A 26,970-nucleotide genomic window follows, 5' to 3' on the forward strand; every position below is an offset into this window, starting at 1 on the left:
CATTGATGGAGGTGGAGGGAGGGAAGGCTCATTGATGGAGGTGGGGGGGCGGCTCATTGATGGAGGTGTGGAGGGAAGGCTCATTGATGGAGGTGGGGGGAGGACAGACTCATTGATGGGCGGGGCTCATTGATGGAGGTGGAGGGAGGGAAGGCTCATTGATGGAGGTGGGGGAAGGAAGGCTCATTGATAGAGGTGGGGAGGGAAGGCTCATTGATGGAGGTGGAGGGAGGGAAGGCTCATTGATGGAGGTGGGGGGGCGGCTCATTGATGGAGGTGGGGAGGGAAGGCTCATTGATGGAGGTGGGGAGGGAAGGCTCATTGATGGAGGTGGGGGGAGGGAAGGCTCATTTATGGAGGTGGGGAAGGGAGGTTCATTAATGGAGGTGGGGAAGGGAGGTTCATTAATGGAGGTGGGGCGGGAAGGCTCTTTTATGGAGGTGAGAGGTGGGGAGGGAAGGCTCATTGATGGAGGTGATGGAAAAACAAATCCAGTCCACGAAGGCCCCTCCTCCCAACTTACAGGACTCAAAGGATCTTCTACTGACGGCTTGGTGCTGATACCACAGTGTACCTTCAGAGGGATAGTGGAGTCCATGGTGAGATGGGTCAGTAAAAGGTACCTACCTCTCAGGTGGGTAGTCATAATGTCAGTGTACACTTTGCTGGCTGGTCCTGCTGTCTCCATAGAAGTCTGCAATCTGTTACTCACTACCATATGGGAAGGTGCAAATCTAGACTCCCAATTGGGTTTTGTTCTAGTGGTTGGAATATCCGGAGATATTCTCTGCATTCAGGTAAACTTGTCCCATTGGTTGTCCCCTCCCCCCTCTCATACTTACCTCTCTGGATCCAGCGCCGTGCCTGTCTGCAGCTGATCATTCTTCCTCTCCTCAGCCATTGGCTCCTGCTGCTGTCAATCAAATCCAGTGAGGAGGCAGTGGGGGTGGGCGGTGGTGAGCTGTTCTGTGTGTATCTATGGACACACACAGCAATGCTCGGGAGCAAGCCTGCAGGTTTGCCCCCATAGGAAGAAGCTTGCAGGAAAGGAAGGGCCAGGAGTGCCAGCATAGGACCCCAGAAGAGGAGGATCGGGGCTTCTCCCTGCAATACTCTCACAGAGGAGGGAAGTAGAACATGTTCACATTACAACCACTCTAAGTGACAATGTGGCTGTGGGAGCCCCCTGGGAATGGTGCCCTGTGCAGCTGCCTGGGCCTCACCCCCCAGAACAGACCGACTCCATCACAGCCCCGAACATCTCTGATATTGAAGACACAATGTTCTCGGCGTGCGCAGACGACCTGGATATTTTCATCGCAGCAGCAGAAGGCGGCTAAATTTGGATCGGAAAGCGACGAGCTACTTAAGAAGCTGTGAAAGTGGAGGAAAGTGCTAATGAAGAGGGGAGGGGTCTCCTCCCAGGGACCGCGAGCTTCATTCCATGGAGGGGACTCTGGGGGCCCCAGCCTCCTGTAGAAGCACGATCTCTCTTGTGGAAGACTTTGTATCCTGGAGTGTCTCTTATTGGTCCTGTTTGGCCCCGGTGTGCCATTGTCAGCGCCCAGGAGGAGTGCTGCCCGCAGGAGGAGTACTGCCCGCAGGAGGAGTGCTGCCCGCAGGAGGAGTGCTGCCCGCAGGAGGAGTGCTGCCCGCAGGAGGAGTACTGCCCGCAGGAGGAGTGCTGCCCGCAGGAGGAGTGCTGTCTGCAGGAGGAGTGCTGTCCGCAGGAGGAGCTCACCTGTATGGCATGGTACTCCAGTCCTGGGACAGAATGTGGAAGGATTTCAGGAGCCGGACAACGAGAGTCTACAACACGGCATGGAGAGCCGGGCTCTGACACGGAACGTCTCCTGATGGTTCCCCGGAATCTGCAGCCGGACAGGAAATACAGAAAGAACTTTTCTTTCTCTTTTTTATGTCAGTTGTGTCCAGGAAGTCACATGATGTGGCCTGAGATGGACCCAAATATTGGTGCTGGTAGTTGTTGGTGCCGAACCCCCCAGTGCAGAGGAGATCCTCACATTACCCATCTGTGCCAACTCTTCCTGTAAGCCTGGTAGTAACCCCAAACCTAACACTCACCTCCGCAAACCTAACACTCACCTCCGCAAACCTAACACTCACCTCCCCTGTAACCCCAAACCTAACACTGACCTCCGCAAACCTAACACCTCCCCTGTGACCCCAAACCTAACACTAACCTCCCCTGTAACCCCAAACCTAACACTGACGTCCCCTGTAACCCCAAACCTAACAGTCACCTCCACAAACCTAACACTCACCTCCGCAAACCTAACACTCACCTCCCCTGTAACCCCAAACCTAACACTGACCTCCCCTGTAACCCCAAACCTAACACCTTCCCAGTAAACCCCAAACCTAACACTCACCTCCACAAACCTAACATTACCCTCCCTTGTAACCCCAAACCTCACATTACTCTTCCCTGTAACCCCAACACTAACACTGACCTTTCTGTAACCCCAACACTAACACTGACCTTTCTGTAACCCCAAACCTAACACTCACCTCCCCTGTAACCCCAAACCTAACACCTCCCCTGTAACCCCAAACCTATCACTCACCTCCCCTGTAACCCCAAACCTAACACTGACGTCCCCTGTAACCCCAAACCTAACACTGACCTCCCCTGTATCCCCAAACCTAACACTCACCTCCACAAACCTAACACTCGCCTCCCCTGTAACCCCAAACCTAACACCTCCACAAACCTAACACTCACCTCCCCTGTAACCCCAAACCTAACACTCACCTCCACAAACTTAACATTACCCTCCCTTGTAACCCCAAACCTCACATTAACCTCCCCTGTAACCCCAACACTAACACTGACCTCCCCTGGAACCCCAAACCTAACACTGACCTTCCCTATAACCCGAAACCTAACACTGACCTTCCCTATAACCCCAAACCTAACACTTCCCTTCCCTGGAGGGCAATGGAGCTCTCAGACCATTCTTCTCCAGGCAGTTGGAAGGGGCTGGAGGGATGTAGATATTGGGAGGGTCCAAGTGGATTGATAATTATAGAGAGACCAATAGGAGGGCGGCACATAGCTGCACCCTTCCCAGAATCCTCTGCTTGTGGTGGCTCCAACAATTCTGCTGGATCCATTCATCGGCAGTTCCTGAAGTTCTGATTAGTGGAAGAGGAAGAATAAGTAGCATCAGCACCGTCAGCATGTTTTTGTCGTATTTTGAGGCTACGACTTCTGCCAGGCAAACCACCCCAAAAAAATCGTTTTCAACAGATCTCAGATAAAAGTCGATCGGGATTCTGCCGCCGTCCGTAATTCTTCAGCCAAAAACATGCAGAAAATCAACACCGAAACCAAGAATGTCCCTTAAAGTCCACGCTGGTTCCGAAACACAGCATACAGCTTTAGGAATCCCTCAGAACTGCGATTTGAAGGATTTCTCTATGTTCCGTGTCGCCCTCGAGGCTCCATGACCGGAACCCCGTCCGCGGAGAATTTTTGGCTTTAATTTTTGGCTACGGCACCGGCTCCCATGGCAATGCCCACCTTCCTGCGCGGTTCACCGTGGTAGTGGGCCCCATTGCTGATGTCATTAGCAGGAACTATGCCCCATTGTTGGTGCCAGTTTGAGCGCCTCATCATTGGTGTCAGTGGGAGGAGTAGTGCCCTACGGTTGGTGTCAGTTTGAGTGCCTCATCATTGGTGTCAGCGGGAGGAATAGTACCCTGTTGCTGGTGTCAGTGGGAGAAATAGGGCCCCATTGCTGATGTAATTAGCAGGAACCATGCCCCATTGTTGGTGCCAGTTTGAGTGCCTCGTCAGTGGGAGGAATAGTGCCATATTGTTGGTGTCAGTTTGAGTGCCTCATCGTTGGTGTCAGTGGGGGGAATAGTGCCCTGTTGCTGGTGTCAGTGGGAGAAATAGGGCCCCATTGTTGGTGTCAGTGAGCCCCATTGTTGGTGTCAGTGGGAGGAAAAGTGCCTCAATGGCCAGATAAAGGCAAGCAAAGGGCCACAGTTTGGAGACCACTGGCCTAGGCGAATGATGTGCACTATGTGCCCTTTGCCTCCTGGTATTGCATGTCACATAAACCCAGGACTCTGGCCCCCTGGGAATAGAAAATGCCCCAGCATCAGTGGGTGTAAACCATGCCTCTAACTTGGTGGTCAGTGCCAGTAAGAAAAAAAAAACACATAGTGCCCTTGGTCAAAAAGAGTATAAACAGTGCCTCATCATTAGTATTGGAGGAATAGTGCCCCATCATTGGTTTCATTGGGTGGAATAGTGCCCCATCAATGGTGTCATTGGAAGGAATAGTGCCCCATCAATGGTGTCATTGGAAGGAATAGTGCCCCGTCATTGGTGTCGGTGGGAGGAATAGTGCCCCATCATTGGTGTCGGTGGGAGGAATAGTGCCCCATCATTGGTATTGGTGGGAGGAATAGTGCCCCATCATTGGTGTCATTGGGTGGAATAGTGCCCCATCGATGGTGTCATTGGAAGGAATAGTGCCCCATCATTGGCATTGAAGGAATAGTGCCTCCTCATTGGGTGGAATAGTACCCTATCATTGGTGTCATTGGGTGGAATAGTGCCCCGTCATTGGGTGGAATATTACCCCATCATTGGTGCCATTGGGTGGAATAGTGCCCCATCGATGGTGTCATTGGGATGAATATTGCCTCATCATTGGTATTGGTGGAATAGTGCTCCATCATTGGTGTCATTGGGATGAATAGTCCCTCAACCTTGGCGTCAATGGAAGGAGTAGTGCCCCATTGCTGGTGTCAGTGGAAGGAAGGGTGTTCCAAGGGTTGGAGTCACTGGCAAAGACCACCAAAGTGTACCTTCTAAATGATGAAGATTTAGGAGACGCCCTTCTAGAATATTACAGGAATCACAAACAGATGTGCATATTTATGTAGTTCAGAAAGAATTTAATGCAACATGTTGCAAGCAACAGAACCATCTGAAACCATCAACAACAAACCCCTTAAGTGCCATGAACCTTCCCCCTCCTAGGGGGCCTTCAAGGGGAAATCCCTTTGCTGTGGGGTGCAGCCACTTCATGTGATTTTAAAGTGCAAAAGTGTCACCAAAGTAACGAAACAAAAGTGGTCACCTGAACTTTGGAATACACATCAGGACGCGGCTTCTTCAACATGACGTGAGGACTATCTGACAAATTGCTTGTGACCATGTGCATCCGAACACCAACACGATCCACAAACGTTTGGTGGCAAGTCTTTGACCCAACGTAGGGCCCAATGAAGGTATATGTGTGGTTGATGAGGTGTACTTAAGGCTGCGGGGGGAACTCTGTGCTTATGAAAGACGTTATGTCATCTGGAATTTGTCCCAAAAGCTGCAAACTACCATCTTGACGTGTGCTCCTCTCTTTGTGCCTCCAGGGAGAGGGATGGGTTTGTGGTAGGCCTCATAGAAGTTCCATCACGGGTGTGGTGGGTTCCTTACCTTCTCACCAATCAGCACTGTGCTGGTGTAGACCCAATCAAAGCATTTGGAGTACTAAGCCTCAGCTTCTTGTTCCATCTCCTTTGACTATGAATTCATCTGTGAGCGCCAGACGTATCAGAGGGCAGGGAATGGTGGTGAAGGGCAGTCCATTGGTTGTGTTGTACTGGGTTCTCTGATATTGAACGTATTACAATGCTGGTCATATTACAAGGTCAACTACACTATTACAGTTACTGATCCTTCACTTCTCCCGTATTTCACTGTCACTTGCAGCTCCTCTACTATTAGGAGTTGGACTCTGGACCCCAGTTCTCTTCTCTGGGGCCAGCAAGGTTCTACCATGAGGGCAACATCAAGATGACTAAAGCAGTTTTGAGAGCTATGGTCTTGGCACTTTCTGTGGTCCATTCCCTGATATGGATGATAAGAGGGCAGCAGGGACCATTGAATTGGCTTTTTTCTAATTCTCTTTGGATCTCTCTACAGCAAGGAACGTGTCCAGCAGGCCTCCTTGCAGTTCTGAATCACTGAGATGCTTCTTCTCCCTCTCTGCTCGCGATCGGGTCCAGGATGGAGAGCGTAGATACCCGGCACGTGGCAGAGGAGGCAACTGTAGACCTGGAAATGAAGAGATGGTATCAGAGAGGGGGTTCCCCTAGACACAAAATCCTAAGGTGTAAATTTAAACAGAGAAATGTATCTGGGAGGCCTAGAACTTAGTGCCGTCCTTTCCTGCCTAACAAGGTCATGGGAAGAGATGGAGAGCTGAGCTGGTCGTTCGCGTATTCAGAGCACGATCTCCCTCCACACTGGAATTGTTTTATGAAAGGTTCATTAGCCTTGGGATAGATGCTGAGTCACCTGCAGAGTTGGGTCGTTTTTTACCTTCGGCTTCCTACTCCATCGCAACACAATATATGGATTATCCTGGCTAACTACATTTTGGATGGCAGATCATTTTCCAAGGTCACGGAGGGGGGGGGGGGGGGGCCTTGGCTATTCGGAATTTATTTATACCATCACACTAAAGCTTTAGAAGGACATATCTCCAAGCCGCCCTTCTGTCTGATTAGGTCATGTTGTGTAACCGTTCAGGGTTGTCTCCAGGTCTTCCTCCTCTCCACCATCAGGACAGGAGGCTAATCCCCGTCATTAAAATAGAAGTAAAGTAGCCATTGAACGCCCTATTTGCTGCATCTCATCGCCCGGCTCCTTCCATCCACCCATCAAATCGATCTGGTGGACTGGATTCTGGTGCCCGGTGAGGTAGTCATCCCGAGTAGTCCGCTGTATACGGTATATATTCAGTTATGTACCAACAGCCTATTGTTTTCTATTGTATCTAATGTAACAGTCAGGAAGGGCATGCCAGTAAACAAGATGGCTCCTCTGGATGGTCTTCTGGGCACATTCACAGGCTAATACATGTTCCTTCTCGTGCACAAAGGAAATGGGAGTGCGCACAATGGTGCGCATACACGTGTGCGTTGGTATGATCTTGTGCACTCGTGATGTTGGCGCCAGACAGGCTACTTAAACTGCCAGTGCTCCGGGTCAGAGCTGCTTTGTCTTCAGCCTCCAGTGGATCCCGTGTTCCTGTGATCCCATATCCTGATTCCAGTTGCTGACCCGGCTAGGCCTGACTTCCCCCTGAACTCTGCCTGCACTGACCTCGGGCTTGTCCTCTGACCTCCGCTCCTGTCTGTTCAATTGGCTTCTGCTTCACTGATCGGTTCCAGACCCGGCTTGCACCCTGACCTTGTCTCTGCCTGTACCCCATACCCAGTATTGGGACAAAGTCACCTAGCACCCAGTGCAAAGATGGCAGATGGCACCCCCCCCCCAAATGTGTGGACGTTATGTGTCAGCAACCCTCCTCCTCCCCCCAAAAAAATGTTTGCGCTCTAATCTTCCTCCCACTAATCTTCACACTTACCCCCTAAGCATAAATTCCCTTTGCAAGCTAAAATTCTCCCCCCCAAAAAATTCCCCCTCTTCCAGTACAAATCCCCCATCCCCAGCCCAAATCCTCTCCCTCCCCAAATCCCCCCTCCCAGCCTAAATCCTCTCCCTCCCCAAATCCCCCCTCCCAGCTCAAATCCTCTCTCTCCCCAAATCCCCCCTCCCAGCTCAAATCCTCTCTCTCCCCAAATCCCCCCTCCCAGCTCAAATCTTCTCCCTTCCCAAATCCCCCCTCCCAGCCCAAATCCTCTCCCTCCCCAAATCCCCCCTCCCAGCCTAAATCCTCTCCCTCCCCAAATCCCCCCTCCCAGCTCAAATCCTCTCTCTCCCCAAATCCCCCCTCCCAGCTCAAATCTTCTCCCTTCCCAAATCCCCCCTCCCAGCCCAAATCCTCTCCCTCCCCAAATCCCCCCCACCCAGCTCAAATCTTCTCCCTTCCCAAATCCACCCTCCCAGTCCAAATCCTCTCCCTCCCCAAATCCCCCATCCCAGCCCAAATCCTCTCCCTCCCCAAATCCCCCCCACCCAGCTGAAATCCTCTCCCTCCCCAAATCCCCCCCACCCAGCATAAATCCTCTACCTCCCCAAATCCCCCCTCCCAGCTCAAATCCTCTCCCTCCCCAAATCCCCCCTCCCAGCTCAAATCTTCTCCCTTCCCAAATCCCCCCTCCCAGCCCAAATCCTCTCCCTCCCCAAATCCCCCCCACCCAGCTCAAATCCTCTCCCTCCCCAAATCCCCCCCACCCAGCTCAAATCTTCTCCCTTCCCAAATCCACCCTCCCAGTCCAAATCCTCTCCCTCCCCAAATCCCCCCTCCCAGCCCAAATCCCCCCCACCCAGCTGAAATCCTCTCCCTCCCCAAATCCCCCCCACCCAGCATAAATCCTCTACCTCTCAAATATCCCCTCTTAGCATAAATCCTCCAAATCCCCTCTGAGCATAAATCCTCCATCCCCCTCCAAATCCCCCCTCTCCCAGCACAATTCCCCCAAATCCCCTCTCCTACTATCACTACTCCTTCCCCCCCAAATCTCTCTTCCTAACAGAAATCCTCCCTCCAAATGACTTCTAGCATAGCCCCCCAAATCCCCACTGCTCCCAGGGCAGCTGTCCCTCCTGTCCACCCCTTGTCCTGGCCCTGCCTGTAGGTGGTCCGTCCTGCCTGTGTATGACCCGGCCCGCCTGACTCTGCTGTCACCGGTACCTACCTACCACCCTGCTGCTCCTGCTACTGGCAGCATGTCCTCTGCCGGCTGTCATCAGTTCCAATCTCCTGTGGTCCGCTGCCTGCTCCACTGAAGACCCCTGATGACTTCACCCGGGGGCCCCGAGTCAAGGGTGTAAGAGGGGCCTTCCTCCTCATTTCAGGCTCTGCTTCCAGGCATGTGATGAGCACTAGATAGGTGCAAGGTTGGGTAAATGTAGTTGTTGGCTCACTGTAATCCATGTATCTGTGAGCGATTATTCTGGTCTGTTCTGCGTTTCACTGGTTGCAGGGCTGACTGCTTCCCTTTGTCTTTCTGGAGGGTTCTGGAAGATAGTGGGCTGGGAGAATCAAATCAGCAGCTGAAAAGTTATGCATCCCCAGCCAATCCCTGGAGAGAGGTACCCAGGTGGAGGCTGTGAGTGCATATAAATACTCTGAGACTTGTACCAGAAGTGTCTTGTCCTATAGGAGGAGACCACAGCCTGGGGGGGGCTGTTTGCCTCCTGGGCAGGTTGGGCCGCAGGTTGGGCCGCTGGTTGGGCCGCAGGTTGGGCCGCAGGTTGGGTCGCAGGTTGGGCCGCTGGTTGGGCCGCAGGTTGGGTTGCAGGTTGGGCCGCTGGTTGGGCCACTGGTTGGGCCGCAGGTTGGGCCGCTGGTTGGGTCGCAGGTTGGGCCGCAGGTTGGGCCGCAGGTTGGGCCGCAGGTTGTGCACATTGCTAATGATAAAACAAAATGGCTACAAACGTTTGTCACAATCGGGAGATCGGGTTGGATTCATTGATTTTGCATTACAGTAGCCCTGGAGTGAGACTCAAGGAAGGGAAATGTTGGACATGGAGGACGGAGCTCAGCAGACATCCGGGATGAATTATTAAAGGAGTTAAAAATCTCGATTCGTTAAATGTAAGCGAAGATTTACCTCCATCTCCCAATCATACGACCAGCAAATTCCGGTCTGTTCCATCGATTGGGAATACAAGGTGATCACAGCTACAACTGACTGAAGATTCTCAGCTCCTTTATGAATCCTCCCCGGCGGGATCTACATTGTGATTTCACCAGGAGATGTACCATTGGAAGGAAGCCACGTGTTGTGGGACCTCCTCCTCCGTCTAGTTCACGTCTCTAGTTTGAGTTCAACTAGGAGATGTACCATTGGAAGGAAGCCACGTGTTGTGGGACCTCCTCCTCCGCCTAGTTCACGTCTCTAGTTTGAGTTCTAGTAGGAGATGTACCATTGGAAGGAAGCCACGTGTTGTGGGACCTTCTCCTCCGCTTAGTTCACGTCTCTAGTTTGAGTTCTAGTAGGAGATGTACCATTGGAAGGAAGCCACGTGTTGTGGGACCTCCTCATCCGCCTAGTTCACGTCTCTAGTTTGAGTTCTAGTAGGAGATGTACCATTGGAAGGAAGCCACGTGTTGTGGGACCTCCTCCTCCGCCTAGTTCACGTCTCTAGTTTGAGTTCTAGTAGGAGATGTACCATTGGAAGGAAGCCACGTGTTGTGGGTCCTCCTCCTCCGCCTAGTTCAGGTCTCTAGTTTGAGTTCTACTAGGAGATGTACCATTGGAAGGAAGCCACGTGTTGTGGGACCTCCTCCTCCGCCTAGTTCACGTGTCTAGTTTGAGTTCTAGTAGGAGATGTACCATTGGAAGGAAGCCACGTGTTGTGGGACCTTCTCCTCCGCCTAGTTCACGTCTCTAGTTTGAGTTCTAGCAGGAGATGTACCATTGGAAGGAAGCCACGTGTTGTGGGACCTCCTCCTCCGCCTAGTTCAGGTCTCTAGTTTGAGTTCTAGCAGGAGATGTACCATTGGAAGGAAGCCACGTGTTGTGGGACCTCCTCCTCCGCCTAGTTCACGTCTCTAGTTTGAGTTCTAGTAGGAGATGTACCATTGGAAGGAAGCCACGTGTTGTGGGACCTCCTCCTCCGCCTAGTTCACGTCTCTAGTTTGAGTTCTAGTAGGAGATGTACCATTGGAAGGAAGCCACGTGCTGTGGGACCTCCTCCTCCGCCTAGTTCAGGTCTCTAGTTTGAGTTCTAGTAGCAGATGTACCACTGGAAGGAAGCCACGTGTTGTGGGACCTCCTCCTCCGCCTAGTTCAGGTCTCTAGTTTGAGTTCTAGTAGCAGATGTACCACTGGAAGGAAGCCACGTGTTGTGGGACCTCCTCCTCCGCCTAGTTCAGGTCTCTAGTTTGAGTTCTAGTAGGAGATGTACCATTGGAAGGAAGCCACGTGTTGTGGGACCTCCTCCTCCGCCTAGTTCACGTCTCTAGTTTGAGTTCTAGTAGGAGATGTACCATTGGAAGGAAGCCACGTGTTGTGGGACCTCCTCCTCCGCCTAGTTCACGTCTCTAGTTTGAGTTCTAGTAGGAGATGTACCATTGGAAGGAAGCCACGTGTTGTGGGATCTCCTCCTCCGCCTAGTTCACGTCTCTAGTTTGAGTTCTAGTAGGAGATGTACCATTGGAAGGAAGCCACGTGTTGTGGGACCTCCTCCTCCGCCTAGTTCACGTCTCTAGTTTGAGTTCTAGTAGGAGATGTACCATTGGAAGGAAGCCACGTGTTGTGGGACCTCCTCCTCCGCCTAGTTCACGTCTCTAGTTTGAGTTCTAGTAGGAGATGTACCATTGGAAGGAAGCCACGTGCTGTGGGACCTCCTCCTCCTCCTACTAGAACTCAAACTAGAGACCTGAACTAGGCGGAGGAGGAGGTCCCACAACACGTGGCTTCCTTCCAATGGTACATCTCCTACTAGAACTCAAACTAGAGACGTGAACTAGGCGGAGGAGGAGGTCCCACAACACGTGACTTCCTTCCAATGGTACATCTCCTACTAGAACTCAAACTAGAGACGTGAACTAGGCGGAGGAGGAGGTCCCACAGCACGTGGCTTCCTTCCAATGGTACATCTCCTACTAGAACTCAAACTAGAGACCTGAACTAGGCGGTGTACCATTGGAAGGAAGCCACGTGCTGTGGGACCTCCTCCTCCGCCTAGTTCAGGTCTCTAGTTTGAGTTCTAGTAGGAGATGTACCATTGGAAGGAAGCCACGTGTTGTGGGATCTCCTCCTCCGCCTAGTTCAGGTCTCTAGTTTGAGTTCTAGTAGGAGATGTACCATTGGAAGGAAGCCACGTGTTGTGGGACCTTCTCCTCCGCCTAGTTCAGGTCTCTAGTTTGGATGGACGTCATACCTGGTGGTGGCGGCTCGTTGTGCGGGTTTTCATCGTCCGAGTCGGCGAACACTTCGGCCAGTTCCTGATCTGACATATCTGTGAGTTCCGTCAGGTCCAGGAGATCAAAGTGCACTTCAAGGGACGAGACGCTGCTCAGAGGCTCTGCAAAGGTGCCAACAAAAGACCCGTCACTCCACCCGACCCATACAGAGGAAGAACGACCCTTTATACACCCATCGAACATTCGTGGACATCAGCCAGGAGAGCCAGAGACTCAGAACTTACAAATCCCAATATTTAGCTCTTTTCACCCAATGCAGCAGCGGGAGGGAGAGGAGGAGAAGCCGGATTTCAGCTGCTACAGGAAGAGCCATACAGGGGATCGGTTCCAGTAATCCCCCCTCCCCCCCATGCCGTGCTGATCGTCCTCCCTGCCCACATCCAATCCACCCAGCTGCCTGGCCCCCCCTGCTGGCTGGTAGGCAGTAGGACCGGTGGTACCCCCTTATCCACGGCCCTGCACACCATAGAAGCCAGTGAGCGATTTCTTTGCCCTCCTAATGGTTTTGTTCGATGAGTTTCAGCTGGGTGCAGATTGGATATACAGGGGCCCTCTTCATGACATTGGGGGGGGGGGTCCGTGATGTGAAAACCACAATATTCCGGCACTCAACACTTACGTCTTCTTTCTGTGACCTGCAGGAGGCCGGAATTTGGTGCCAGGATCCCGGATTCTTCTTCTACCACCGGTGAATGTTGGGGTTCCTCTACAGTCACCTCTGATGGGGCCCTAGGGGGCGGTACAGCCGGGCTCCCGGCTTCTCTGCTCTGCTCTGCACAGGCTGCAATGGAGAGAAATACAAAAATACAACATTGGATACAAAGTATAAACCACAAAGAGATAAGAACAGGCAAACCGACCAGCGAGGTGGGATATGATGTCCTGAGAGCCCCCCAGTCTGGGAGAAGCCCGACACCAAATCAGGTGACAACTCCAGCTTAGCCAAATAACCGTCTTGGGTAAGGAGTCGGATAGAAGAGGAGTCCTTCCCGGCCCAACCAATCAGATGAAAAGCAGCCCCGAAAAATGACAGCTTGAATATTACAGTCACATCGTTGGATGAATGAAGACAGCAGTCCGTCCAGCTCAGCCTCTGCGTCTCAATACTTTTCCCATATCCCTGTATATTGCATTCACCAAGATGCCCATCTAAGTGCTTTACTGACACTCCCTGCGTACACCACCAACTGTAGAAGGGAGTTCCACATCTTTACCGCTCTGACAGTAAAGAACCCCCTACGCTGCACCCCTGCAGAGGTCTAAATCTAATCCTCACTTATTGTGAAAGGTAGAGGCTCCACCGCTGTCATCCTTAGCCTGACTTCACCACATACAAGGTGGTGTCAAAAAGGTTCCAGACTAGTTTTGTAACACACCAACAGATGGCAGCACAAGGCTGCACGCACACAGTCACAGGGAGCACCGACCTTTATAAGTCAGTGTGGAGAAAGACATGGTCCTGTGTACATGGGGAGCTGTGCAACTGGTATTCTTCTGACCACGTGTGTTACCACATCTGCCATTTCATCAAGAAAGAGCCAACATGAAATTCTGCGTGAAACCGGACAAATGTTCCTCTGAGAAGTCTGTCAGGATTCGGCAGGTTTATGGCGATGACGCAATGAGTCGTTCGAGGTGTTCTGAGCGGCATGCGCTCTTCAACAGTGGAAGATGAGAGATCAGGAAGACCTTCAACGAGTTCAACCCTTAAAAATGTGGAAACCATTCGGGGACTTGTGTATGACGATGGTAGGAGAACGATCCTCAACATGGCCGCCATTGTTGGTGTGTCATACGAAACAGTCCAGGAAATCCTCACGTGTGATTGGAACATGCACTGTGTTGCTGCCAAGTTTGTCCCCCAGGCTGCTGACCCAGGAGCGGAAGGAACACCACGCCGAAGTCTGCCAAGAACTCCATCAATGTGCCGTGGATGAGCCATCCTTCATGTCAAGGATCATTACCGGTGATGGAACTTGGGTGTATGGGTCTCACACAGAATTTCACGATTGCTCTCTCTTCTATGTTGCTGTCCATGATGAAATATCAGACGTGGTAACACATGTGGGCAGAATAGCGCCAGTTGCACAGCTCCCAATGTACACAGGACGATGTCTTTTGGCACACTGACTTATGAAGGTTGGTGCTCCCTGTAACTGTGCATGCAGCCTTGTGCTGCCATCTGTTGGTGTGTTCAGAAACTAGTCTCAAAACTTTTCCACCCCCTACCCACCTCTGAGCACCGTTCCTTGGTTCCACCCCCTACCCGCCTCTGAGCACCGTCCCTTGGTTCCACCCCCTACCCGCCTCCGAGCACCGTCCCTTGGTTCCACCCCCTACCCGCCTCCGAGCACCGTCCCTTGGTTCCACCCCCTACCCGCCTCCGAGCACCGTCCCTTGGTTCCACCCCCTACCCGCCTCTGAGCACCGTCCCTTGGCTCCACCCCCTACCCACCTCCGTGCACCGTTCCTTAGCTCCACTCCCTACCCGCCTCCGAGCACCGTTCCTTAGTTCCACTCCCTACCCGCCTCTGAGCACTGTCCCTTGGTTCCACTCCCTACCCGCCTCCGTGCACCGTTCCTTAGTTCCACTCCCTACCCGCCTCCGAGCACCGTTCCTTGGTTCCACTCCCTACCCACCTCTGAGCACCGTTCCTTAGTTCCACTCCCTACCCACCTCCGAGCACCGTTCCTTGGTTCCACTCCCTACCCGCCTCTGAGCACCGTTCCTTAGTTCCACTCCCTACCCGCCTCTGAGCACCGTCCCTTGGTTCCACTCCCTACCCGCCTCCGAGCACCGTCCCTTGGTTCCACCCCCTACCCGCCTCCGAGCACCGTCCCTTGGTTCCACTCCCTACCCGCCTCCGAGCACCGTCCCTTGGTTCCACTCCCTACCCGCCTCCGAGCACCGTCCCTTGGTTCCACCCCCTACCCGCCTCCGAGCACCGTCCCTTGGTTCCACCCCCTACCCGCCTCCGAGCACCGTCCCTTGGTTCCACCCCCTACCCGCCTCCGAGCACCGTCCCTTGGTTCCACCCCCTACCCGCCTCCGAGCACCGTCCCTTGGTTCCACCCCCTACCCGCCTCCGAGCACCGTTCCTTGGTTCCACTCCCTACCCGCCTCCGAGCACCGTCCCTTGGTTCCACCCCCTACCCGCCTCCGAGCACCGTCCCTTGGTTCCACCCCCTACCCGCCTCCGAGCACCGTTCCTTGGTTCCACCCCCTACCCGCCTCCGAGCACCGTTCCTTGGTTCCACTCCCTACCCGCCTCCGAGCACCGTTCCTTGGTTCCACTCCCTACCCGCCTCCGAGCACCGTCCCTTTTAGAGAATACACAGCCAAGTATCATTTTGTGGCGCTAAATAATATGTAAGGAATTTGTTAATAACAGGAAAAGCAGTAAAATAGATCCCTCAGATCCAACAGCAATAAAACCTCCAAGTAACAATAGATCCCCTGACAACAATGGGCTTCCACAAAATACCACCCCAGCAACATCAGATCTCCCAGCAGTCAGCAACAACAGACTCTCCAGACAGCAACAATAGACCCCTTCCTCAACAGTAGATCCCTTTCAGCAACAATTGACCCCCTCAGCAACAACAGATTCACCAGAACAATAGATTTCCCCCAGTAACAATAGATCCACCAGCATTCAGCAACAATAGACCCCTCAATCAGCAGTAGATCCCTTCCAGTAACATAACCCTCTCCCCAGCAACAACAGACCACCACACAACAATAGATCCACTCCAGCAACAATAGATCCCCCAGAACAATATATTTCCCCAGTAACAATAGATCCACCAGCATTCAGCAACAATACACCCCTCAACCAGCAGTAGATCCCTTCCAGCAACATAACCCTCTCCCCAGCAATAACAGACCACCACACAACAAAAGATCCACTCCAGCAACAATAGATCCCCCAGCAATCAGCAACAATAGACCCCTCAACCAGCAGTAGATCCCTTCCAGCAACAATAGACCACCACACACAAATATATCCCCTCCAGCAACAATAGATCCCCCAGCAACCAGCATCAATATACCCCCCAGCGCGCCCCAGAACCCCTTGTCCTTACATACAATCAGAGTTGGGGGTGCCTGAACCGGCCCCCCCCCCCCCCCCCCCCGGCTGTAACTATATTCAGCTCTGGTAATCTTTCCTTATTTATTCATGAATGTTAATAAAACATAAATGAGGCCATAAAACTGTCACTCAGGTGCAGCGGCTGAGCAATGCGTACGACTCCGGAACTCCCGGGACAAGGTATTCCCGTGATAAACGTCAAATCCACCAAAGGAAATGGATGATAACGACATACGCCCCCCCCTCACCCAACCAACCCCCCTCCCCTCACCCAACCAACCCCCCTCCCCTCACCCAACCAACCCCCCTCCCCCCCCCCGATACTACTACAAGTAAAATCTGTGTACGTCTCCTTGTGTGTGTTGGGACAGATTGGTCCAATACGGCGCAGATTATCCACACACAGACATGCGGTATCTCCAGCGGTCAGTCCATACCGAGATCACTGCAGAGGACTCCTCTATGGGGGAGGGTCAGATATTAGGCTTTTATATTCATCGCCTTTTTGGTGTTTCGTGATATTTGGGAGGTTCGGGTCGCCCGCCGGCCGTATTTATAAAAGCAAAACTTTATTTTTCTAAAGACAAACCGTTTGCTTCAGCAAAAAACACAAACAAACAAAACAGTCCAGAAACTTGGGCTCACCGCCAGTATAAACTAGTCCCACAACAGGGTGTAGAGTCCCCGCCTGCCCCAGGGGTCCTGCATCTCCGGCAAACAGCCCTCAGCCCTCTCACATCTGTATGATGGTCCACAGAATACCCCACAGACTTCTGCTGGGAGCTTCCTGCCCCTTTCAGCCCTCTCTTGCAGGTGGGTTAACCCCTTCAGGACCACAGGACCTGTCATTGGAGGCTCTCTCCCACCCAAAAAATCCTGAGAGAGCTGCAAATCAGCTTCCCTGCATGGGTGAGAATCCTCCAGCACCCCAACTCTGCTTCTTTTCCTCCCCCTTAAGGGGACCGCAGCTCAAATCCAGTATTTATATGAATATAGAAGGTCCAGTCAAGGTCCAGTATTTATATGAATATAGAAGGTCCAGTCAAGGTCCAGTATTTAGATGAATATAGAAGGTCCAGTCAGGGTCCAGTATTTGTATGAATATAGAAGGTCCAGTCAGGGTCCAGTATTTAGATGAATATAGAAGGTCCAGTCGAGGTCCAGTATTTAGATGAATATAGAAGGTCCATTCAAGGTCCAGTATTTGTATGAATATAGAAGGTCCAGTCAGGGTCCAGTATTTATATGAATATAGAAGGTCCAGTCAGGGTCCAGTATTTATATGAATATAGAAGGTCCATTCAAGGTCCAGTATTTATATGAATATAGAAGGTCCAGTCAAGGTCCAGTATTTGTATGAATATAGAAGGTCCAGTCGAGGTCCAGTATTTATATGAATATAGAAGGTCCAGTCGAGGTCCAGTATTTGTATGAATATAGAAGGTCCAGTCAGGGTCCAGTATTTAGATGAATATAGAAGGTCCAGTCAGGGTCCAGTATTTAGATGAATATAGAAGGTCCAGTCAGGGTCCAGTATTTAGATGAATATAGAAGGTCCAGTCGAGGTCCAGTATTTGTATGAATATAGAAGGTCCAGTCAAGGTCCAGTATTTAGATGAATATAGAAGGTCCAGTCAAGGTCCAGTATTTAGATGAATATAGAAGGTCCAGTATTTATATGAATATAGAAGGTCCAGTCAAGGTCCAGTATTTAGATGAATATAGAAGGTCCAGTCAAGGTCCAGTATTTATATGAATATAGAAGGTCCAGTCGAGGTCCAGTATTTGTATGAATATAGAAGGTCCAGTCAAGGTCCAGTATTTAGATGAATATAGAAGGTCCAGTCGAGGTCCAGTATTTAGATGAATATAGAAGGTCCAGTCAGGGTCCAGTATTTATATGAATATAGAAGGTCCAGTCGAGGTCCAGTATTTAGATGAATATAGAAGGTCCAGTCAGGGTCCAGTATTTATATGAATATAGAAGGTCCAGTCAGGGTCCAGTATTTAGATGAATATAGAAGGTCCAGTCGAGGTCCAGTATTTAGATGAATATAGAAGGTCCAGTCGAGGTCCAGTATTTAGATGAATATAGAAGGTCCAGTCAAGGTCCAGTATTTAGATGCAGAGTGCTGTAACCTATGATGACCTATCCGGTTCCAAGAGTCCAAACATCAACAAAACTTTGCATCCGGAACACGGAAACCCCTCCCCCCTTCCCCGAGGGGTCAAGCTGCCTCCAAATATTGGATAAAGGTCAGCTGTGTGTGCTGGAACCTGAACACAGAACGATCTTTCTACCAACATACAACCGTGGAAAGGTCTACAAACATTCCCCAGTCCAGCTGAAGATGACCGAATGGGGAAGTGCCCTCTAGGATCTGTAGCCACCTTTGCACATGCTCCCTGAAGCTCTGCACTTGAACCCATCTTCTACCCCCCCATCAGCTTCCATCCTCTGTGTTTAACCCTCTTAGGGTACATTTGGCTCCCTGCTGCTTTCTTCTGCATCTTACAAACAAATTCTCGGCACGAATAACAGCTTATGTAACATATTTGCACCGATCCTAGGACGCGACATACAGAGTGCAGGGTTCAGGAGTGCGCGACATACAGAGTGCAGGGTTCAGGAGTGCGCGACATACAGAGTGCAGGGTTCAGGAGTGCACAATATACAGAGTGCAGGGTTCAGGAGTGCACAATATACAGAGTGCAGGGTTCAGGAGTGCACAATATACAGAGTGCAGGGTTCAGGAGTGCGCGACATACAGAGTGCAGGGTTCAGGAGTGCACGACATAGAGAGTGCAGGGTTCAGGAGTGCACGACATACAGAGTGCAGGGTTCAGGAGTGCACGACATACAGAGTGCAGTGTTCAGGAGTGCACGACATACAGAGTGCAGGGTTCAGGAGTGCACGACATACAGAGTGCAGGGTTCAGGAGTGCGCGACATACAGAGTGCAGTGTTCAGGAGTGCACGACATACAGAGTGCAGGGTTCAGGAGTGCACGACATACAGAGTGCAGGGTTCAGGAGTGCACGACATACAGAGTGCAGGGTTCAGGAGTGCACGACATACAGAGTGCAGTGTTCAGGAGTGCGCGACATACAGAGTGCAGGGTTCAGGAGTGCGCGACATACAGAGTGCAGGGTTCAGGAGTGCACGACATACAGAGTGCAGGGTTCAGGAGTGCACGACATACAGAGTGCAGGGTTCAGGAGTGCACGACATACAGAGTGCAGGGTTCAGGAGTGCGCGACATACAGAGTGCAGGGTTCAGGAGTGCACGACATACAGAGTGCAGGGTTCAGGAGTGCACGACATACAGAGTGCAGTGTTCAGGAGTGCACGACATACAGAGTGCAGGGTTCAGGAGTGCGCGACATACAGAGTGCAGGGTTCAGGAGTGCGCGACATACAGAGTGCAGGGTTCAGGAGTGCGCGACATACAGAGTGCAGGGTTCAGGAGTGCGCGACATACAGAGTGCAGGGTTCAGGAGTGCGCGACATACAGAGTGCAGGGTTCAGGAGTGCGCGACATACAGAGTGCAGGGTTCAGGAGTGCGCGACATACAGAGTGCAGGGTTCAGGAGTGCGCGACATACAGAGTGCAGGGTTCAGGAGTGCGCGACATACAGAGTGCAGGGTTCAGGAGTGCGCGACATACAGAGTGCAGGGTTCAGGAGTGCGCGACATACAGAGTGCAGGGTTTAGCGGTGCCCTATGTACAGAGTGCAGAGTTAAGAATCGTGTTACAGTTGCAGGGTTTTAGCAGTACACTGATAATAGAGTGCGGAGTTGAGGAGTGTGCAGTGTACAGAATGCAGGGTTCAGGAGTGTGCTACATACAGAGTGCAGAGTTCAGGACTGCGCTATGTACAGAGTGGGCAGTGTACAGAATGCAGGGTTCAGGAGAATGCTGTGTACAGGGTGCAGGGTTCAGGAGTGCGCGACATACAGAGTGCAGGGTTCAGGAGTGCGCGACATACAGAGTGCAGGGTTCAGGAGTGCGCGACATACAGAGTGCAGGGTTCAGGAGTGTGCGACATACAGAGTGCAGGGTTCAGGAGTGCGCAACATACAGAGTGCAGGGTTCAGGAGTGCGCGACATACAGAGTGCAGGGTTCAGGAGTGCGCGACATACAGAGTGCAGGGTTCAGGAGTGCGCGACATACAGAGTGCAGGGTTCAGGAGTGCGCGACATACAGAGTGCAGGGTTCAGGAGTGCGCGACATACAGAGTGCAGGGTTCAGGAGTGCACGACATACAGAGTGCAGGGTTCAGGAGTGCGCGACATACAGAGTGCAGGGTTCAGGAGTGCGCGACATACAGAGTGCAGGGTTCAGGAGTGCGCTATGTACAGAGTGGGCAGTGTACAGAATGCAGGGTTCAGGAGAATGCTGTGTACAGGGTGCAGGGTTCAGGAGTGTGCCGCATACACAGTGCAGAGTTTAGGATTGTGCTATATACAGGGTGTGCAGTATACAGGGGTCAGGGTCCAGGACTGCGCTATGTACAGAGTGGGCAGTGTACAGAATGCAGGGTTCAGGAGAACGCTGTGTACAGAGTCCAGGAGTGTGCTACATACACGGTTCAGGGTTCAGGAGTGCGCTGTGTTCAGGAGTGCAGGGTTCAGGAGTGTGCTGTGTTCAGAGTGCAGGGTTCAGGAGTGTGCTGCGTTCAGAGTGCAGGGTTCAGGAGTGGGTTACATTCAGAGTGCAGGGTTCAGGAGTGGGTTACATTCAGAGTGCAGGGTTCAGGATTGTGCTGCGTTCAGAGTGCAGGGTTCAGGAGTGTGCTGCGTTCAGAGTGCAGGGTTCAGGAGTGTGTTACAATCAGAGTGCAGGGTTCAGGAGTGTGCTGTGTTCAGAGTGCAGGGTTCAGGAGTGGGTTACAATCAGAGTGCAGGGTTCAGGAGTGTGCTGTGTTCAGAGTGCAGGGTTCAGGAGTGGGTTACAATCAGAGTGCAGGGTTCAGGAGTGTGCTGTGTTCAGAGTGCAGGGTTCAGGAGTGGGTTACATTCAGAGTGCAGGGTTCAGGAGTGTGTTACAATCAGAGTGCAGGGTTCAGGAGTGTGCTGCGTTCAGAGTGCAGGGTTCAGGAGTGTGTTACAATCAGAGTGCAGGGTTCAGGAGTGTGCTGCGTTCAGAGTGCAGGGTTCAGGAGTGTGCTGCGTTCAGAGTGCAGGGTTCAGGAGTGTGCTGCGTTCAGAGTGCAGGGTTCAGGAGTGGGTTACATTCAGAGTGCAGGGTTCAGGAGTGTGCAGCGTTCAGACTGCAGGGTTCAGGAGTGTGCTGCGTTCAGAGTGCAGGGTTCAGGAGTGTGTTACAATCAGAGTGCAGGGTTCAGGAGTGTGCTGCGTTCAGAGTGCAGGGTTCAGGAGTGTGCTGCGTTCAGAGTGCAGGGTTCAGGAGTGTGTTACAATCAGAGTGCAGGGTTCAGGAGTGTGCTGCGTTCAGAGTGCAGGGTTCAGGAGTGGGTTACATTCAGAGTGCAGGGTTCAGGAGTGTGTTACAATCAGAGTGCAGGGTTCAGGAGTGTGCTGCGTTCAGAGTGCAGGGTTCAGGAGTGTGCTGCGTTCAGAGTGCAGGGTTCAGGAGTGTGCTGCGTTCAGAGTGCAGGGTTCAGGAGTGTGCTGCGTTCAGAGTGCAGGGTTCAGGAGTGGGTTACATTCAGAGTGCAGGGTTCAGGAGTGTGCTGCGTTCAGAGTGCAGGGTTCAGGAGTGTGCTGCGTTCAGAGTGCAGGGTTCAGGAGTGTGTTACAATCAGAGTGCAGGGTTCAGGAGTGTGCTGCGTTCAGAGTGCAGGGTTCAGGAGTGTGTTACAATCAGAGTGCAGGGTTCAGGAGTGTGCTGCGTTCAGAGTGCAGGTGTGCATATCTCCCATGGCAGTATAATCCCCCCCCCACACACACACACGCCGAGCTCTCCCTCCAAATTTCTCCCCCCCCCCCTTCAGTGCACAGTTCTCTCCTCCCTGCCCAGTGCCTCTCTCCTCCTCTTCTCCCTGTCAGTACGCCGCGCTCCTCTCCGCCCCAGAGAACAATGTACTGTCACTTACAGGAGGAGCTCACGCTGTCGGTGCGTCTGATAATGCTGCGGGTGCGAGACTACAGCTGTGTGCCCCTCTCAGTCCAGTCCCACCCCCTCCTCGTTTCACCCCACCCCCTCCTCACTCTGCCCCGCCCCCTCCTCTGTAGTATATGCAGGGAGAGAAGGGAGGGTTGAGTTGGCCTCCGGGATCGCTGTCACTTATAAAATACTGAAGCCGCACTTCTGTGTCAATAAGTGACTGCGATGAGTGGCAATACACGGGGTTCCGGCTGAGATAAAAAGTCATATTACTAATGGATTACAAGCTGTGGGCTGGCGGGGCCCCTGTCACAGGGAAGGGCCCGGGTCCCCCACAGGAGACCCAGAGATACCCCCTTATCATGGCCAGGCATCTAGCATTTCCACAGAGGTCAGGATTGGTGGCCTCCTGTAAATCCTTTTTTTTCAAAGGACAGTTGATTCCTAATTGTTCTGCTTCATATGCCGCCTCCTTGGGCCCAGTCTGTCTGGACGGTATGATCCCTTGCTGACTCGGCACCATCCACAGGCAGCTGCACTCTTCAGTATGACGCCGGAGTTGGATCCGATGCATGTTTAGTCCAGCTAGTCGCACAGACGATGAATTTCAGGCTTTGGAAGTGTAAGAAGACGATCTGCACACGGCGGCCGGGGCGGACGGGTTCCTGTGTTCCGGCAGCCAGACACATGGAGGCCACATGGAGGCTCCATTTAAATGTAACCAATCAGAGGAGCAGTTACATGACGGTGGATGTTTGTACAGAGAACAGATCTGGGGGTATGCTAGCAGTGTGCAGTACCATTTAGGATCACTAGATTCTCGCCAGCAGCCCACCCCTGGCCTCCCCCCCCCCCCCGCACCGCGTGAAGGTAGCCTAGGCAATAACCAGCCCACCTTGGCGCACATCAGGCCATAGATGGTCTAATGGGGCCCCTTCCAGTATCCGTGTTCTGCCCTGACTTTCATCTCATTTTTCTGTGCTGAACTGCCTCAGGTTGTTCTTGTTTTGTTGTTTGCTGACATCTAGTAGCGGTTTTGGCCCACTACTGCTGGTTTACTACTGCGGTTTTGGTAGTTTCCTCTGTCCTCCCCTCCTGTTTAGTGCTAGTTTAGTCCTAGCTAGCCCCTCCCCTCCCCTCCGCTTCCATTGTTAGTACTATGCAGAGATAACTCGTCGTCTTCTTACACTTCAAAAGACTGGAAAACCATCTCCTGTACTCAGAGAATAGGTGCAGGAACTCCCCCCTTCTGAGCCCCCCATTGTCTCCGCCCCCTCTGAGCACCGTCCCTTAATTCTGCCCCCTACCCACCTCCCAGTCCCGCCCCTTTTAGAGACCACAGAGCCAAGAATCATGTTGTGGTGCTAAATAATTTGTATGAAATTTGTTAATGTTAACAAGAAAAGCAGTAAAATAGATCCCCTGCAGCCAGCAACACTAGATCCCCCATCAACAATAGATCCCCCAGCAACAATAGAGCCCCCAGCAACAATAGAGCCCCAGCAACAATAGATCCCCCAGCAACAATAGACCCCCCAGCAACAATAGAGCCCCGCATCAACAATAGATCCCCCAGCAACAATAGATCCCCCAGCAACAATAGAGCCCCCAGCAACAATAGAGCCCCAGCAACAATAGATCCCCCAGCAACAATAGACCCCCCAGCAACAATAGAGCCCCGCATCAACAATAGATCCCCCAGCAACAATAGATCCCCCAGCAACAATAGACCCCCACACACTAGACTACCCCATCAACACTAGATCCACACACACAACAATAGACTACCCCATCAACAAGGACCCCACCCCAGAAAAAATAGACCCTCTCCAGTAACAATAGATTCCCCACACAACAATAGATTCCCCACACAACAATTTAACCCCCCAGCAACAATAGAACCCCCCAGCAACAATAGACCCCCACACAATAGACTACCCCATCAACAATGACCCCACCCCATCAATAATAGACCCCTCTCCAGCAACAATAGGTCCCTCACACAGCAGCAATGGATCACCCACAACAAAATACCATCCCCAGAAACAAAAGATCCACCCCATCAACATTAGACATCCCAGCAGCAACAACAGATCTCCTAGCAGCCAGCATCAATAGACCCTCAGGCAGCCAGCAACCTCCCCCTCAACAGCAGATCCCTAACAACAAAATAAGACCCCCTAGCAGCAATAGATCCCCAGCAGCAACAATAGACCCTCACACAAAAACATCCCTGCTAGTGATAATAGGTCCCCAGCAGTCAGCATGAATAGACCCTCCGGCACCCCTTGCCATTACATACATTAGGTGCTGTAACTGCGCTCCCCCGTGTTCCTCTGCGTCCCCCTGCATCCTCCCCGTGTTCCCCTACTTCCCCCTGTGTTCCCCTGCATCCCCCCGCGTTCCCCTGTGTCCCCCCACTTCCCCCCATTTTCCCCCGCGTTCCCCCGTGTCCCCCCGCATTCCTCCCCATTCCCCTGTGTCCCCCCGCGTTCCCCTGCATCCCCCCGTGTTCCCCTGCATGCCCCTGTGTTCCCCTGCATCCCCCCGTGTTCCCCCACGTTCCCCCGCTTCCCCCGTGTTCCCCTGCATCCCCCCGTGTTCCCCTGCGTTCCTCTGCATCCCCCTGTGTTCCCCCGCTTCCCCCGTGTTCCCCTGCGTCCCCCCGTGCTCCCCTGCTTCCTCCTGCATCCCCCCGTGTTCCCCTGCTTCCTCCTGCATCCCCCCGTGTTCCCCTGCGTCCCCCCGTGTTCATGCTGAAAAAAGCCCCGCCTGTACTTCAGTTATTGGATTCAAAGAGTTAAGCTGCCTGTGGATGGTGCCGAGTCAGCAGGTGCACATACTGTCCGGACAGACTGGGTCCAAGGAGGCATGTCAATGTATAAAGCGGCATTCTATTCTGTACCGACCTTCGGGGCTATTTGAATTGTTTGTCCACTTGCCCAGAGTTGGGATTTCAGAGCCCCGGAAGCCTAAAGACTGAGCGCCAATGTCAGAGCCATGATTGTCCTCCTGCTTCATGGCGACACCCAATCCAGACAACGACCAGAAAAGATAAAGAAGCGATGAACTCTACAGATCGAATATTATCGCCGCCATCAGATCTCACATCCTGAACGATCTATATCTGCATAGAGACTGCGACTTCACAACGCTCCCCCCCTCCCTCCCGGGGCCCCTCCGCCAGATGGGGCCACCTTGGCACCGCCTTGTTGTTGTGATCTCTGAGCTCCCCAGAGGGACGTGTCGCTAGGATTCCACGCCGTGCGACTCAGCATGCGGCCCTCCAGGGAGTCACCCCCGTGTCACCCCCGTGACACCACTGTGTTGCCCCCGTGACACCCCATATCACCCCCATGTCACCCACGTGTCACCCCGTCACCCCCGTGACACCCCATATCACCCCGTGTCACCCCGTGTCACGCCCACATCACCCCTGTGTCACCCCCATGTCACCTCGTGTCACCCCATATCACCCCCTTGTCACCCCGCCATCATCAGCTGCAGCCCGGCTGCTAATGAGGACATTACCGATGATGGAAACCACAGAATTCACATCAATGTGCCGGATCTCCAGGATTGGTCCACACGGCGCACAGGGCGGTGTCTGCAGAATGGTGCAAACAGCTGCAACAAGAAAAAACATTGTCCACAACCCGCCACCCTATCCTCGGCCCGCCACCCTATCCTCACCACCCTATCCTCGGCCCGCCACCCTATCCTCACCACCCTATCCTCACCACCCTATCCTCGACCCGCCACCCTATCCTCACCACCCTATCCTCGGCCCGCCACCCTATCCTCACCACCCTATCCTCGGCCCGCCACCCTATCCTCACCACCCTATCCTCGGCCCGCCACCCTATCCTCACCACCACCCTATCCTCGGCCCGCCACCCTATCCTCACCACCACCCTATCCTCGGCCCGCCACCCTATCCTCAGCCCGCCACCCTATCCTCACCACCACCCTATCCTTGGCCCGCCACCCTATCCTCGACCCGCCACCCTATCCTCGGCCTGCCACCCTATCCTCGACCCGCCACCCTATCCTCGGCCCGCCACCCTATCCTCACCACCACCCTATCCTCGGCCCGCCACCCTATCCTCGGCCCGCCACCCTATCCTCGACCCGCCACCCTATCCTCGACCCGCCACCCTATCCTTGGCCCGCCACCCTATCCTCGGCCCGCCACCCTATCCTCAGCCTGCCACCCTATCCTCGACCCGCCACCCTATCCTCGACCCGCCAGCCTATCCTTGGCCCGCCACCCTATCCTCACCACCACCCTATCCTCGGCCCGCCACCCTATCCTCGACCCGCCACCCTATCCTCGGCCTGCCACCCTATCCTCGACCCGCCACCCTATCCTCGACCCACCACCCTATCCTCGACCCGCCACCCTATCCTCACCACCCTATCCTCGGCCCGCCACCCTATCCTCACCACCCTATGCTTGGCCCGCCACCCTATCCTCACCACCCTATGCTCGGCCCGCCACCCTATCCTCACCACCCTATCCTCGGCCCGCCACCCTATCCTCACCACCCTATCCTCAACCCGCCACCCTATCCTCGGCCCGCCACCCTATCCTCGGCCCGCCACCCTATCCTCACCACCCTATCCTCAACCCGCCACCCTATCCTCGGCCCGCCACCCTATCCTCACCACCCTATCCTCACCACCCTATCCTCAACCCGCCACCCTATCCTCGACCCGCCACCCTATCCTCGACCCGCCACCCTATCCTCGGCCCGCCACCCTATCCTCGGCCCGCCACCCTATCCTCGGCCCGCCACCCTATCCTCACCACCCTATCCTCAACCCGCCACCCTATCCTCGGCCCGCCACCCTATCCTCACCACCCTATCCTCACCACCCTATCCTCAACCCGCCACCCTATCCTCGACCCGCCA

At 53.3% G+C, this 26,970-nt stretch overlaps 1 protein-coding gene across 2 annotated transcripts; it reads right to left on the reverse strand.

Moving 5' to 3' along the window:
* Positions 1-4,917: 4,917 nt before the first annotated feature.
* Positions 4,918-25,723, reverse strand: LOC149427442 (dysbindin domain-containing protein 1-like). 2 transcript variants are annotated; one of them, XM_089668033.1, is made up of 4 exons: positions 25,586-25,723; positions 12,508-12,669; positions 11,846-11,989; positions 4,918-6,097 (listed from the first exon to the last, which is right to left on the reverse strand). In XM_089668033.1, the coding sequence occupies exons 1-4, from the start codon at positions 25,698-25,700 to the stop codon at positions 5,940-5,942; spliced, it is 579 nt and encodes a 192-aa protein (XP_089524159.1). In that variant the 5' UTR covers positions 25,701-25,723; the 3' UTR covers positions 4,918-5,939. The 2 variants fall into 2 exon arrangements, with proteins under 2 accessions (XP_089524159.1, XP_089524160.1); XM_089668034.1 differs by lacking the exon at positions 25,586-25,723 and adding an exon at positions 24,964-25,090.
* Positions 25,724-26,970: the final 1,247 nt, after the last annotated feature.

This window comes from Staurois parvus, unplaced genomic scaffold, assembly GCF_062004578.1.
Source record: "Staurois parvus isolate SC_StPar_1 unplaced genomic scaffold, SC_StPar_1.0 ptg003758l, whole genome shotgun sequence".
In the NCBI taxonomy this organism is placed as follows: Eukaryota; Metazoa; Chordata; class Amphibia; order Anura; family Ranidae; genus Staurois; species Staurois parvus.